The sequence below is a fragment of the Neopelma chrysocephalum genome, unplaced genomic scaffold (genome assembly GCF_003984885.1).
Source record: "Neopelma chrysocephalum unplaced genomic scaffold, ASM398488v2 Primary Assembly neopelma1_24, whole genome shotgun sequence".
NCBI lineage: Eukaryota > Metazoa > Chordata > Aves > Passeriformes > Pipridae > Neopelma > Neopelma chrysocephalum.
This window is the reverse complement of record NW_020897693.1, coordinates 44810466-44826033: the sequence shown is the minus strand read 5'-3', so window position 1 is coordinate 44826033 and position 15568 is coordinate 44810466. Positions and strand designations below refer to the sequence as shown.

Sequence of the window (15568 nt, the reverse complement as noted above, 5' to 3'; positions counted from 1 at the left end):
GTCTTATACTTTTACCTTACAGAGAAAGATGCTATTCTGTACAAATAAATGGGTAAATTGGGAGTTATGGGGAAGTCTGGTACAGCAAATATATACCTCAGAAAAAAAATTCTGTGTGTAGAATGGTTCTTGGTTTCTTGTATTTGACTTTGCTCTTAGTTTTGTGTGAGACTGAAAGGAGAAAAGGGTTGTTTTTATACTGTACATGTGTTTTACCTCTCCTGGTGCAGAGTTTGGTTATCCTGTCTAATAAGCATTTGTGGTTGGCCAAATTCTGTTTAGATCCAAGTGTTTGGGTACAACTTCATTGTTCTATTAAGCAGGAGGATTGGGCACAGGTTTGCAGCATGCTTCCTTGTGCAAATGAAACACTGGTTCATTATTTCATTTTTTAAACTTACATTATAATCTGAACTACATTCCTGGTTGCTGGTTTATTTGTCTGCTTTCTTTTGTTATTTAAAAGCTAGTTAATTTCCTAGCCTCTGTTCCATTCAGACAGCATTATTTACTCAGTTGTGCTGGTGTCCAGTGAATTGAAGACCGAAGCTTTAGATCTTCAGTAGATTTGGTGAATTGTTTTACCATTTCCAGTTGATTGCTCTGCTCATCTAAAGATTCAGTTATTAGACTTGGGTCCACTCATACACACACAGCTGGATTGATTTTTCCCTGGGAGATCCAAAATTCAAAGGGAACCCTCATTTTAAAAATCACTGTTGCTCCCTCCCTCCCTCCCTCCCTCCTCAATCACTGGCTCTGCTTTGCTTTTTCAAGTTTGCATGTGTTAGTGAATTGCTCTGCTGAGTGTGAACGTGCTCCATGCACAGGGAAAAATTTTAAAATTATAAATGTGCATGTTAATACCCCCTCTCCTCCCCCCCCAATGTTATATTACTTTAAGTCTGAGGTATGCATTCACACTAGGCAGGTAGACTATTTTTCACATTGAAATTCAGCACTTACAAAGTGCCTACACTTACATTGCTTTTGGCAAGGGGTGAGCCAAAAAAACAGAAGCTGTGATTCTCTCCCAAAGCTAATTGTGTCTGTATATTAAGTTTGTCCATCTGTGCTGTGCAGGGACATCGGCATCACCTGATGGTTCTCCTTCGCATTTCCAGCAGTGAAGCAGTTAACAGTGCTGCTGCTTAATATATTGCTGTTACAGAGTCTTTTTAGTTTCCAGGACATTTAACTAAATCAGGTGGATATCATTAGCCGATTTTCACAGATGGGGAGACTGAGGCACAGAGGGGCAGAGTGACTTCGTCTGCTTCTTTTTCCCAAGTTCCCTACCGTTCCAGGAATTGTTTTCACTACCAAACAGCTGAAGAGCTGCTAAAGTCTCATCTCGCCTAATTTCACCAGTGATTTTTTTTTTTTATGAGATATGGATAAAATTCAAAACTACAAGTAGAAAGCAAACTTTAGAGCAAGGCAGAGATACTTACCCGAGCAGCAAATCCTGCTGTTCTCTTTTCCAGAGGCCATATTCAGCCTGAGGATACATGTTTGCAGTGCAGCATCTGATGGTGTAAGCCGGGCTCGGCTCTGAATGGCCAAGGCAGAGAAGTCCACTGGTGTTAATGACTCCTGCTTATCTGTGGCTCTTCCCTGGCCACTTCACTCTATTCATTTTAGCCTCTTGACCATCCTCTTGTGGTCAAGCCTGCTGATTATTTGTAGTGGCATTTCTCTCTCTAGCTGCCTGTATATATTATTTTGCCCTTTGGAAACAACTCTTTCCATCCACTGAGTTCCTTTATTAATTCCAGGGCTTGTTAAGTTGCAACGATGGTCTGTTGGGGGAGTTATATGTTTCAATTACATCAGGAATATTTGTTGGTATATAGAAATATTCATTATATAATCAGGACTAAAATTTTTAGACCCCACAAGGATTTTTACAACCATTGAAACTTCCTAGGACTTAATTACAAGAGTTGGGGAACAAACTTGGGAAAACTGATGAACTGTTTATTGTCAACCTTTTATGCATTTTGTTAAAAAAACCCTCCACAAATCAGGGTGATTATTGTTATTTGTTAGTTTATTGCGGTAACTTCTGGACATTGCAGCTCAGATCAGGGCACCATTGTAGTAGACACTCTGCATTCCCAGAGTGAGATTTGGGCTCTGTTTGGAAGTGTGTTGGGGCTGAACAGAGCAGACAGGCAGTCAGTGGAAGGGGAAATCTGAGCTCCGGGAAAAGGACGTGCCATAGACTGGGTGGCTCATGCCCTGGGGTTTGCACCCCAGCCCTCTTCCCAGCCCAGAGCCCTGTCTGCAAGACCACCCTTCTGAGATGAGAAAAGTCCCTGGTTTCCTGTGCTATATTTTATCAGATCTGTTGATATGCTACATTTACTTATCCCTTATGATGTTTTTAGGCCAAATCTTGCCCTGTTTTCTGCTGCTCTTGCTCCCAGTTGCTCTCATAGCAAAGGGATATGGTCCTCCTGGGGCAAAGCCTTGTGTCAGTGGGGTGGGCAGAGGGCACAGCAGGGGGAAGCAGTGAATGCAGCCTTGGGGTAGGCAAGAGTCCTTTTCCCTGTGTATTTAATTGGGATGAGCCCAGATGTTTCAGTTTTTCCTTTAGTTTTATGTTCATAGCGCAAACAAGGGGCCAGGAGCAGGTTTAGATGACCATCAGGTGGGAAGGAGGGATGGGTGGTCCTGCAGGAGCCCCTGTGGAGAACTGGTACATAAGCATGCTGCCAATGCTGCCATGTGGCACCTGGATACCCCTGCGGACCACCCACCCTGGTCCCTGAGTGGGGCCAGTGACAACCCATACCCCCATTTTCTAAAAGAGGGGTTTTGGACTGCAAAAGAAGTGTTGCAGGCATAGCGTGGGCTACTTCTGTGAATTCACATGGTCTCTTAGGTAAGTAAAATTCTCCACAGCTTGCCCTCAATGTCCAAGACTCCAAAATGCCATGCACAAATATGTGGATGACTAAAATGTGGATTTTTTACACAGTGAGAGGAATTGCATGCTCTTTAGATATATTAGTATATTTATTAACCTAACAGGGTGTTCCAAACTCAGTTTATTTATCTTTGTAAAGTACTTCCAGAGCTTTGCGTGGAAGGCACTAGAGAAATGAAAATATTATTATTATTATTATTGTTATTATTGTTGTTGTTATTATTATTACAGCATCTAACTACTGACAGGCAACCACAGCTGCATGCTCATTTCAAGCCATTTAAATTTAGGGGCTGATTTTTACAATATTGACTCTTAATGCTTTTCCCTATTGACTCCATATGCAGAAATGTGTGTTCACCTGGCCTGCAGAAGTATCATTATTCTCCAGAAATATGTAAATGGGGGGCTTTAAAGAAAGAATAAAAATGTGGCATAAATACTAAGTATTCACATTTATATGGCAGAACTCAACTGCCATTTAAGAAGGGCTTCAAAGCAACCAACTGTAGGAGCCGGTAGTTGCTTCTCTGTCATTAAAAAAGAAAATGCACCGATTAAAATAAAGCCAAAGAATCTCATGGACAAAGGATAACATTTACAGTGTTCAAGGGTCTGACACGAGCTGTGAACAGCCCAGGAAATGGAGATCTGAGTTTCACAGTCAAGCGTTTTAATCAGTGCGGTTGTGCACAGCCACTGCCGCGTGTGTGTTATGTAATATCACACTTCACCCGCCCACACACACCTAGAGACAACAGGCATCTTCGAAAGGTCTTGGCATTATTCAGAGGAAAGACTCCCAGCAATACCCTGGCATGGTGTTTAACCTTATCTTTACTTACATTTAGGCATTTCTCTTTTTTTTTTTCCCCATCTCCTTTCTTTTCTTCCCCCCCCTCTTTTCTTTCCTATGGTACATCAGTAGTGGGTATTTTTGTATCTCCAAAAATGAATCAGATATAGGGGGAAAGATTCCATTAGCTACATGATGTGTTTTCATGGCAACTGTGAAGGTTCTGGTCATGGCCCTTTTTGCAATTTGTAGCATTGTCCTCATGCTGTTATTATTATTTTTATTTTAAGTAAAGTTGAAATTTTACATTCTGAAGACACCAGCTACTTATTAAATGGTACCTAGCCTATGCTTTCTTTAGATTTTTAAATAAGAAATAATTAACCAGAGTTTTTAAAGGTCTGCAGAAAAGGCAAACAGGCCTGTGAAACCCCAGGATCTAATAACAAAAAGGTGAGTTGGTTTTCCAGTGCCCTAAGAGTTTGAAGATATCCTTACTCTGTCTTTTGAGTAACAGACAGAGCTCAACCACATTTCGTTCAGGTATAATGTAGCCCTGAAGTTAACTGTCTTTCAAAAAAAAAAAAAAGAAAAAAAAAGAAAAAAAGATGTCACTGGCTGCTAATTAGATGTATTTTAACTGCATAGTCATTTTAGCAGCTAATATTGTTACTATGTGCTTCAGTGTGAATCCTTAGTGAAGCTATTAAACTATGAGAGCCTGAACTTATCAGACATTTTATAATGTGACTGGATTTTTGTATCCTTGCTCAGAAATCTGTGGGGAGTGGAGGACCTTTCTGGCTCAGACATGGAAAACACATTTTTTACCAACTGATTACCAGGGCGGGCAGCTGAGACCTCCTTGCACCCTCCTTTTCACTTTTTTTCTTGCTTTCTTTTCCCTGGCAATAATATTTCTTCTTTCTGTTGCACTCCCTCCTCTCCCAGGCAGCGGTCAAGCCCTGCAGTGTGCCCTTTACCCAAGGAATGGGATTTAACAGCAGGGACTGGTCTTGGTTATTTCAGGATACTTTCGACTCCTGCCTGTTGTGTACAACAAGTTGGCCGTTCTCAGCCAGTAGGCTCTCAGCATCAGGCAGGTTTCTGCTTTTGAAAAGTAATAGCCCACAGCAGACTGTGGACTTAGCCATCATTTTCCTAGCAATTTCTCACCCAGGATTCTTACTTTGTAATTGCTGGGCTGGGTTTCTCAGGGTTTGGATTTTTCCCTCCATCTCATTGCATCGGGTGATTTTATTCTCCTTTGCACTCTAAAACAAAGTGACTAATACAATATCAAAACTGATGAAAAAGAAGGTGATTCTTTTTTCCCCCCCTTTATTTGCTCAGATTTGAATTAGGTTATCTGCCTATCTTGTTTATGAAATTTTGTGCTGTCTTTTTTGCACAGACTGTGACTCCCAAATCTTCCACAGCTCCATTTCCATATTCCTGCGTGCTTGTTCTTTGTTAATCACTTGGCAAGCGCTTATTTGAATATTAAAAATTTCTTTAATCATCAAAGGCAGGAGCACAGCTTCATGAATATTCATATTTTTTTCCTCCTCAGACTGGATTCTAGTTCATTACCCTGCAGTAAAGCCAAACAGTCATCAATCGCGCTCATTACAGCCGCTGGCGTTTTGATTGGCTGCCTGCTGCTGGTAGCCCGCGTCCCCCATCCTCCCGCTCTCCTCCATGAGCTGTCGTGTACCTGCCAACAACAACAACAGAAAAAAAAATATATCAACAATGCAAGAATAAATTTCTCCGGTTGAAAAACAACTTTGCAAACTTGTCAAACAGTCCTCATCACTTTTTTTTTTTTTGGTTTTACACCAAAAATTAAAAAAAAAATTAGAAGGGAGAAACTTGAGCTTTAGAGATGAATATTTGTCAAGAGAGTTGACGTAAGTTTCATTTGCATAATGACTTTGTACTTCTGCATTAATAAAATTTGCATATGAAGCCATGTTAATTACTCCTGATCATGCTTTTTGCATTCATGCATAGTAATTTTCTCCGACTTGTGAGAATTAATGTCTTGGCATGGGGGGAGGAAGGGAGGGAGTTGGGGTACTGTCAAATTTCTATGCCAGTGCCCCTCACTCACACTCTTTCTCCTCCTTGCTCACCACGTCGCTGTTCTTGATCTATGACTCATTTATGCATTATCATTCGAAATTCTTGGGAGAAAGAAATGTATCAATTCAAAGGGAATCCTTACCTGCCAAAATTAAAAAAAATCCCTGAGCAAAATATAACAAATCCCTTCCCTGCCCTCCTTCTTCTCTCCCCAGTGCAACTTTTCATTTCCAGCTCGAGCAAAGTTTTAGTCTTAACATCATAGTCGGTGCGGGGAAACTGCTCCAAAACCGCTGTTTGTGTGTGAGCTGGGGGGAGAGGTAAAGGCTGGTGTGCAGGTCTGTCTGAGCACTGGGCTCTGTGTGTATGTGTATAGTGGTGTCTGCCCATACCATGGAGTCTTTCCTGAGGGGTGCTGTAAGCATCTGTCCCTTCCAGGGTATGAATTTATTGCTCTGCTAGTTGCTGTTGGAAACGTCTGTGCATGTGTGTCTCTGTATGCTCTGTGTGTGTACACGTGTGTGCTTGTGTGTATTTGCTCCCTCAACCCTGTTGGTAGCTGTATAAAGAGACATGACAGAAAGATAGTGCTATCAGGTGGGAATAGTCCATGTAAGAGGGTGTGATACAGATGAGACAACTTGGTTTAGAAAAGCTTGGAAAAAATCTATTGGAAAGATTAGCGAATAGATTTGTCTTTCATTTTTGGATGTGTCTGCTCAAAGCTGCTGCAATGGTGCATGTAAAACCCATCTCAAAACATCTGCAGTATTCTCTCTGAACATGATGGGCACAGGGCAGGGATGAGGCTTCAGCCTGCACTCCAAATTTGTAGCCGTACACTGTTTGAACAGATGTTTTTCTTTTTATTGAGAGTTTTTTAATAATGGAGCTGAGCTTTATTCTCTAACCAGCTATTGATTGGATTTTCTGTCACCAGACAGGCACAGAGAGACACACAGAAAAACTTGGTTCATGCCCCGTTAAGTGGCTCACACGTCTGCCTGTGCACCTGCCTGTTTGCCTGTACACAGATACACACCCAGGCACCCTCCCAGCCGAACACACAACACCCCCTGGGACACCAGCTACACAGCTACGTGTGGCTGCAACTATATATGACATGAGACATAAAGGCAGATCTCTTAAAATTTACGATTGGTTCCCCTGGTCTCAGCCATGCTGAGGTGGGATGTTGTGGATGCTGCTTTGGCTCCATCTTTGTGCTTTGCTCAGGGACTTTGCTGCAGATGTGCCCGAGGAGCGTGGTGTTTCACATATACCATATCATACGGCCAGTCATGCCTAGGCTTAGGGAGAGGGACAACAGAAGGATGCAATTTATGCCTTGATTGTGGCCTTTGTCAGGTTTATCTAGGCTCTTATGTTCATTTCCATTGTCTGGGGTCATATCCAATTTACCTTATTTTCTTCTTTGAAAGTTTAAAAACAGCAGAGAGTAAAAAAAAATTCAGTGTATGGGAATCAACATCACTTGTGAGCTACTGCCGTGTACAGGCTTTAAGGATATGATGAGCCAATTTAAGGCATGAGAACAAAATCTTCCTCTATCATCAGCAATGCAGATATTTTATTTACATAGTGGCAATCCCTGTGCATGTTTCACCCTCATACTATGTGCAAAACTCCCCTTTGCAACCATGCAGAATGAATGTAGAATATATAATTGAGATCTGCAGTGCAGGTGAGTCATTTTCCAGTGCTGACCCCAGAGGAAAATCGAGCTTCACACATCGTGTCATTGATGTTGGAATGACACAATGCTGCATGTGTGTGCCTGCTCTTTCCATCCAGCTGGGATATTTGCCTCTAAGATTGGACTGCAGTTCTTGTGGTTTACTTTCCCTTAGTGCTGATTGTGGCTGTGCCCTTTGTGGCAGTCAGGGGCTTGCAGGTGTGTTTTCTTTTTGAAACCTCTGTGCAATGTGATGTGGTCGATTGGATGTAGAATTCCAGAGATCAGCTCCGCTCCCTCGCCTGTTGCTGCGTGGGCCGAGCAGAAAACTCTCAGTACCACCTTAGGATACTATCTATCTACCCATATCTATTTATCTTTTTATCTCTTTGTTCATTTTGTGTTTGTCTGTCATCTGTAACAGTTAAGTTGAAGAATGGTAGAGCCTCCATCTTCATTTTCAGCTTTAAATAGACCCTTTATGGGGAAAAATCCCACATAGGATCCCACAGAGAGGAGCTAAAGAGATAAAACAGGAATATGTTCCTAGCAAACACAAGCTGAGCATTTCTGAGCACAACTGTTATTCTTTCTATAGCTTGCACCTAAGGCATCATGTACCTAATGGTGGAACACTCCTTTCCCTGCCTTTCCCTAAGGCCATTGGGTATGATTTCCATCCTCATGATTTGCCATCTGATCTGATTCTGTAGGACTGTCTGGATTTGTGACAAAGAAGCAAACACTGAAGTCGTAGCAAAGAGGAGGAGGAATCACCTGATTTGACTTTGTTGGTAGGGACAGACAAATCTTCTGATCTGGCAGCCCCATGATCTTTGTCTCTTCGTGCTGGATTTGGGAGTGGTGGTGGTAATCCCTGATCATCTGCCAGAGTCTCTCTTGGTTGATTCTTTTTCTCCCTCACCAATTCTTTCTTTTCTGACACTAGGTTAGCAATTTTTAGATTTCCTCATATATACACTAAAACACAGAATCATAGAATGGTTTGGGTTGGAATGGATCTTGAAGATCATCTAGGTACAACCCCCCCCACCATGAACAGGGACACCTTCCACTAGACCAGGTTGGTCAAAGTCCCATCCAACCCGACCTTGAGCACTTCCAGGGATGGGGCATCTACAGCTTCTCTGGGCAACCTGTTCCAGTCTCTCACCACCTTCACAGTAAAGAATTTCTTCCTAAGATCTAATCTAAACCTACCCTCGGTCAGTTTAAAGCCATTGCTCCTTGTCCTATCATTACATGTCCTTGTAAAAAGTCCCTGACTGGCTGTCTTGTCAGCCCCATTCAGGTATTGAAAGGCTGCTATAAGGTTTCCCCAGAGCCTCTCTTCTCCAGGTTTAGGACAAGAAAAAGACTTTCTGAGTGACAGGTTCAGATCCATCCATTCACTGGCATCTGGTTCATACAGTCCTTCTGTAAATTGGTTAGGTACCTTGTTAAAACAGATTGCTCTCTTGCCCCCACTACCTCTGTTGGGAGGCTCTTACAGGATCCCTTTGACCAGATGGTGAGAAACCTCGTATTTGCAATCTTAAATCTGTTTCCACACTAGAAGAGATTATTGGGTAGGAGCAGAGAGGGCCTCCCTGTATCCACTTGGTGAGAGCTTTTTGCATCTTGTACAGCTCAGGGCTGTGCAGACCACATCAATTTCATCGTCAGTGTGGACACACAAGGACTAAAAGGAGGCTGTTACTCTCAGGATAGTGCTGTGTGCCAGGGCCCGTGGTCCTCCACACTGAAGTCCCATGCAGTTGAGGCTGATGGTGTACTTGTTGGGCTTCATATAGTTTCTCTGTGTGATGATCTCCTTCAAAACCTGTAATATGGCACCATGATGTATAGAGGGCCATGTGATTGCAGGACCCTTAGTCATGGTGGAGCTGCAGACACATCTTGTGTAATCTGAGAAGTAGCTGCCCTGTGGTTCTATTTTAAATCCCCATTTTAAGCTCATGACTTTCCCAGCAAGGACAAGTGCACAGGCAGCTCAACGCAGTCTAGCTATTTTTATTATATTAAGAATATAAGATACAATTGTTAAGTCATTGGAGGGAATCTGTGTTACTTTTTGCGTGTTCCATGAAAAAAACCAAACTTGTTAGTCATATCTGTTACAGTGGCAGTAGAGTGGTTCATATACACACTGAAATCCATGTCCGACATCAGTTTCCACATGCATAGTGCACCATCCTGCCCAAAATACAATGTAGATATGATCTGGATAGCAGTTTTCATTACCTGTTTGTGTAGTACTTTCAGAGAGATGAAAGAGTTACAGAAGTCAAACAACAGAGCCCCCAAAATAAAAAAGTCCTTCCTTGTTCCACAAGCCACAGAGATGGCTTCTATTTAAAACCAGTCCTCACAAAAGAGCATAAATTTTATCCTTGATGCTTGAAGCTCAAGTATTTACACAGGGAATTTAGACTCTTCACTTGTGGTTTTGGCAAAAGCTTCACACAAATGTTTTGCACTGGTGGTCTCTTACCCATTTAAGATAAACGCCAAAATCAAATGCAGTCCTTGCAGACTGGAGCACTGGATGCTGTGCCAAGGATGAAGTATCCCCGTTTGCCTCACATGTGTAGCTGTCAGATCAACATACAGGCCTGGTTTCCAAATAGGGACTCTCAAGGTGGAGAGGCTCTCTTGGAAAATGTTGCATGTTTAGGGTCAGAGGGAGCATGGATAAATATTTCTCCTTGCTGCCACAGTGTCAGTTCCTTTAGAAAATGTTGGGTTTTTTCTAGGGTTGGAGGGAACACAAATAAATATTTCTCTCCTTGCTGCCATGGTGTTTGCATGTATCTGCAAGGCGCACACTCATGCACAGCCAGAGATGCCACCATTTAGAAAGAGACCATTTGCCAGAAGGTACCCCACAATTAGCACACGTATTTCCTGATATAAATACAGGGGGAAACTGTGGTTTCTGATCTACCACTGTGCGGTAACTATTGGCAAATGCCAGTTTTTTAATGGCGACTACTTCACCACATATCTTCATTTAGAGACTTCCCTTGATTAGTAGCTACTCTTTAGTTAATAACTAAGTGGTAGGCATAGTTTTAAATGGAGGGGTTGGGATTCCCAGTAGATGGAAAGTGGTGCCATTCCCTAAGCTTCCCTTTAAACTCTGCTAATTTATGCCAGCCAAAAACATGACTTCTGCATGATTGCGTGTGTGTGTCTGTATTTGTGCAGGTGTATGTCGATATTTAAGACTTGTATCTTAGTTTTTCGAAGCCACAGAGTTCAGTTTGGACTAGTGCCAGGAGGAGCAAGCGCTTCCAGTGGAGCAGGGGAAAACTTTTAAATACAGCTTTTAAATGGCAGGTTATTCCTAGAGGGGTTAAAAATAAATAATACGGTTGGAGGTTACAATATCATCTTTTAGCTGCGAGGAAAAAGGTTGTTCCCTTCCTCGCAGGCTCAGTAGGGAAGCAGCCTGCATAATCGGGGCATGCAAAATGCACAACTGGCCGCAGCTCAAGCGGGAAGGCAGAACGCGGCCGCCAAGGCTTCCTTCTGGGAGCTCGGCTCCTGGCACCTCGCTGGAGCCATTTGAGCTCTAAGTCACCTCACTTTGTCCGGGCTGGTGTGTGGAGCCCACTTCAGCAGTGGCTCGGCAGAAAGCCTGCCCAGTTTTGTGTCAGCTCAGTGCATTAACACAGCCATAAAACAATAATCCCCCTTTTGATTTGGTCCCTGAGCAAGTGCCGGTGGCGACTGGTGGCGACGTCCGCTGCCTCTGACTCTGCTCCGTGCCAGGGCTGGCCATCCCCCACCTTCCCCCCACTCCATGCATACCACAGGCCCCCAGCCTGGGTTCGTGGGTCCCCCAGGTCTCTTCTTATTCTTCCCCTGTCCAGTGTGAGCCCAGCAGCCTCAGCCGGACACAGAGAGGGGTTCAGACCAAGTGTGTCGTGCGTTAGGCAGCCAGCCCCCACCTCACTTGTTTCCCCTGATGATGCCTCCTCTGTCCCTTCAAACTTAGATCCGACTGACAGTTTTTTCTATTGTTTTTTCTCCAGGGCCGTCCAGGCCTGCAAACCTGCCGGGGGCTCCCATAGCTGCCTCCTCCCACCCTCACACATCCGTGATCACGTCACCTCTCCGCGCATTGGCCTCCCTCCCGCCCTGCCTTAGCCTGCCCTGCTGTGGTGCACGTGCAGTCTCAGTTGGCGGGACTCAGACTGAGATTCAGACTGAGACGTCAGGCACATTTGGATGTCATTGTCAGTTGTCAGGTAATAGAAATACTTTTTTTTTTGTTGCTATCTGAAGGTCAGTAGTGCTGCCAAGTGATGTCGTCTTTGTTGTGGGAGAGCTACCTTTGCTGGGTCGCATGGGGAAGGCAGAGAAAATGCCTTAAATCCCTTTCCTCCATCCCTCTTTACCCTGGAAGAGGATGGGGAGTGGGAAAGGGCATGTGATTCCCTCCATTTGCCCATCCCTCCCTTCCTGCCTGCCCACCCTCAGTTGTCACCCGCAGCCACTGCCGGGCCGTTTGTGCCATGTTGTTAACAAATGTCTGAGACTCCTCACAGAAAGTGATACCCCAGTATCAAGATTTCATCTCTCTGGGATGTTTATCTTAAGCTTAATTGGATAACATTTAACATCTGAGGTATTTTTACTTCACTCTTTTTTTTTGCCCTCCCTCCTCAGTCATTCATATTAAAGGCTCTCCTCCGTATCCATGTGCACACAGGGTGTATGTGCTCCATGCTGTTTTCTCCCTTGCTTTGAGAAAATGCTCCTTGGTAACTCACCATGCATCCCTGGCCTCTACCCCATCAGCTTTTCTTTTTCTTTATTCCTTTTGGATGCCTGACTTTTGTCACCACAAGGAGGGGAAAGTAATGTGAAAATGAAGGCACACCAAGCTAGCCAAAGAGAACACGGACATATTGTTGCCAGACCCCATCATTTCAGACCCAGTGATCTCTTTGAAATCAGTGGGTGTTTCTGAGTATGGCTCAGTTGCAAGACTGGGTTTATGGTGAACTGCAGGCTGGAAAGGTGAAAAGCAGTGGGGGTTTAAAAAAAAATACAGATGTGGCAAAATCCACAAATGTTTATGGAGTCTCACTGTGGTGGGCCAAACCCCACAGCTCTCATTCATGATAACATGCATGTAGTTTTAATAGGGAGTTCCCCAAATGATTCTGGATAAGTAAAGTGTGAGGACCAGAGGATTTAGAGAGACAGCAATGACTGTCAGCAGTAAAGCCTTTGGGAAATAGCTCCTCATTTCCCCCCTGAAGCTGGCAAAACTTTGCTGTGCTCAGCTTATTCCTTCCACAAGTAGTGGTACCACATGGCTACAGTATGCTGTATCTAATGAGAATATCCCTGTACATCTCTCACTGATGTAATAAAACAAGACAAAAAGATTTGCAAGAAATTTAAATTTGTATCTTGGAAACCCTTGTTCTTGAAAGATAAAATATTCTCAGGAGGAGGCTTTCTTCAGGGTGCCGTTTCAACCTTGGGTGAAGCTCAGGGCATGCAGAGAAGGCTCCTATGCTGCCTGGAGGATGCTCAGCTTGCACCCATATGCTTGCACTGGAGTGCAGGCACTGGGCTTGCAGCAACGTGCTATGTGGTGAAGTGCTGTCAGTGCATCTGTGGGTTTGGTTAGATTTTCTGCTGTGTTCACTGTGGTGGGAGATGCTGTTTTAATCAAACTGCTTCGCAGCCTTGGCAGATTGACCAACTGGCCTGGGATGAATGTCGAGACAGGTTCTTGCAAATAGTGAGCATTGGATCAGAAAGTCAGATAGCTCCCCCACCTCCTGCCTTCCCTCCTCCCAGTAACCAGTAAACCAAACTGGAACTTATCTCCTGTTTTGCTGTTCTCTGTCTTCACTGGTGTAGACTGCACACATGTGCTTTTGATACTCAGGTAGTAACAGTGAACTGAATGCCCTGGTTCCCTATTGCTTCTGGTGCCAGTAGCTAGTGGTAAGGGAAGCAAGCACAACTAAAAATAGAAAAGGAAGGAAGGAATAACTTATTAAAGAATGTGGGAAGGTGAGGCTTTTGTACTTTGCGTACTTTGAGTTCTCACTTTGGAGTTCTGTGCTGTGAGTTTTCAGAATTGCCTGTTTGCTGGGAGAGCGATGCCAGCTCTGTGGAGAGAGAGACCTGTTATCATGGCTTCCTGTAATTACTGCTGCAGTCTGCGGCACTTAGAGAATAGGTTATATCAAAGTGCATGCTACATGTTTATGACAGTAGTTGGTCAAGGTCTGCTTGAAAGAAACATTTTCTTCCCTTGAAAAAGGAGATTATGTCTGCTTAACCCTTTCTTAGCTCACATAGAATTCACTGTACGTGAGCCTGGCCATGGTTTAAACCCCATGGGAAGGGTTATGGGATCTTTCTGTCCCCCAAAATATTTTGTGGAAATGAAAGAAAAATGAGTTATTTGTGTGGACTAATAATCTAGTGACAATCCCGGTATTGTGCCCTCTTTTTTAATATAGACATTTACAATAGTCTCCTGCTCCAGCTTTAGAGATCAGCTTGTCTCTCTGACTTGATTAGCCTTTTATTCTGTCAGCTCTGTTCTTCCTTCTGAGGAATTGTTTCCTTCTTTGAACAAAACCCATCAACAGTTCTTGCCTCTCCTCATCCTTCATTGTTTCTTACCTTTCCTGTTTTTCAGCATTCATTTAATTCAGGACCTGGAGTTTTTCTGTGCAGTTCTCAAGCAGGCTGCGACTCTGAAGGCTTGAAGTTGCAGGTACTCCCAAATCTCTGCTGGGCACTCAGAAATGAGGCCCTCAAGAGTCCCTCACAGCAGTTTGTGCTTGAGAATCTAAACTTCTGGAAGCCAGTGGGATTTGGGGTACACATGTGTGAAAAACTGCATTTGGAAATCTCCGACCTAGATAAGAGTGATCGTCTGGGATGCTGAGCAGCATTCAGTCATGCACAGAGGAACTCATGCTGCCTCATCCAGAGCTGTTAGTGATCTTTAGAAAATGTGCTGCTGATAGTGGTTTCAATCACAGTAAATGGTGCTGGGACATCTGCTTGGATGTCCACTGTGCTTCTCGGCTGGTGCTGGTCGTGGTCTCCTCAGTACTTGTTCAGTTCTTTGTATTCAGGGCACTACAGGATGAGGAATTTGCAATTAAAGGTCTATATTTTTCCATGCGATTAAAAAAAAATCTACCACTGGTTCAAGTTCTCTCTCAATCTATTTATTTATTTATTTTTTGCCTCAGAGGCTTTTGTCTGTTGAATTGGGTTCTCCCGTTTAAATGTTTTTAGTGCCTATTTAATTAGAAGTTGGAATAGAGTAATGAAATTCACAGGGTTGTGTAGCTTGGATCTAAAATATAAATGGGCAAAGCATTCATTTTGCTTTACCCCTTGCCAGATTAGGGTGCTTTTTTGAGCCTGCTTTTTATTTCATTTCAATGAATTGCAACTGCTCAGAGTAACTGTAAAACACACGCAGGTTTTTTTGCATAACAGAGACATGCAAATGATTGTTGAGAGACGTAATTATGTAAAGAAAAGTATATGCCTGTATGCATGCACACATACACTGCAATGCTTTTTGTGGGGCTATTTTTTCACAATACATCTTCATAAGACTCTTTTTATGATGCTGATTTATTAATATTGTACATTAAGGCTTAAATTGTCAAAGCTGCCTAAGAGATTTGGATGCCCATTTGCCATTAAAGTTAACGAGAAATGAGCATTGAAAATCTCAGTGCAGAAGTGCATGGCACTTTACAGTGTGTTCTCCAAAGAAAAAAGTCCCTGCCCTGAAGATACTATGGTGCAAAAGCCCCAGAAACGGGATCGTAATCGGCATAAGACAAAAGGGATTGTAATCACACAGAGAATAATTTGTCCCCTGTGCCTGCGTTCAAATATATACCTGATCCCAAATCTTTGGACCTGGGCCTATGGGTGAGGATTTTATATACCCCTGTAAAGATAATTAAGTCTGTCTAATACACATATATTCATCTAACCAGTGAATCTGCTTCCTTCC

The 15568-nt window shown here is 43.3% G+C and overlaps 1 protein-coding gene across 2 annotated transcripts in view; it reads left to right on the top strand.

Annotated features, from left to right (window-relative positions):
• The window catches only part of BCL11B (BCL11B, BAF complex component), a 96962-nt gene that overhangs the window by 31355 nt on the left and 50039 nt on the right, over positions 1-15568 (top strand). The window contains exon 3 of one of the 2 annotated variants that reach the window (XM_027673937.1): positions 11577-11792. The exons of the other annotated variant lie outside the window; for it this stretch is intronic. Coding sequence (XP_027529738.1) covers positions 11577-11792 — 216 coding nt within the window. The remainder of the gene's footprint in view (positions 1-11576; positions 11793-15568) is intronic. 2 annotated transcript variants of the gene reach the window in all.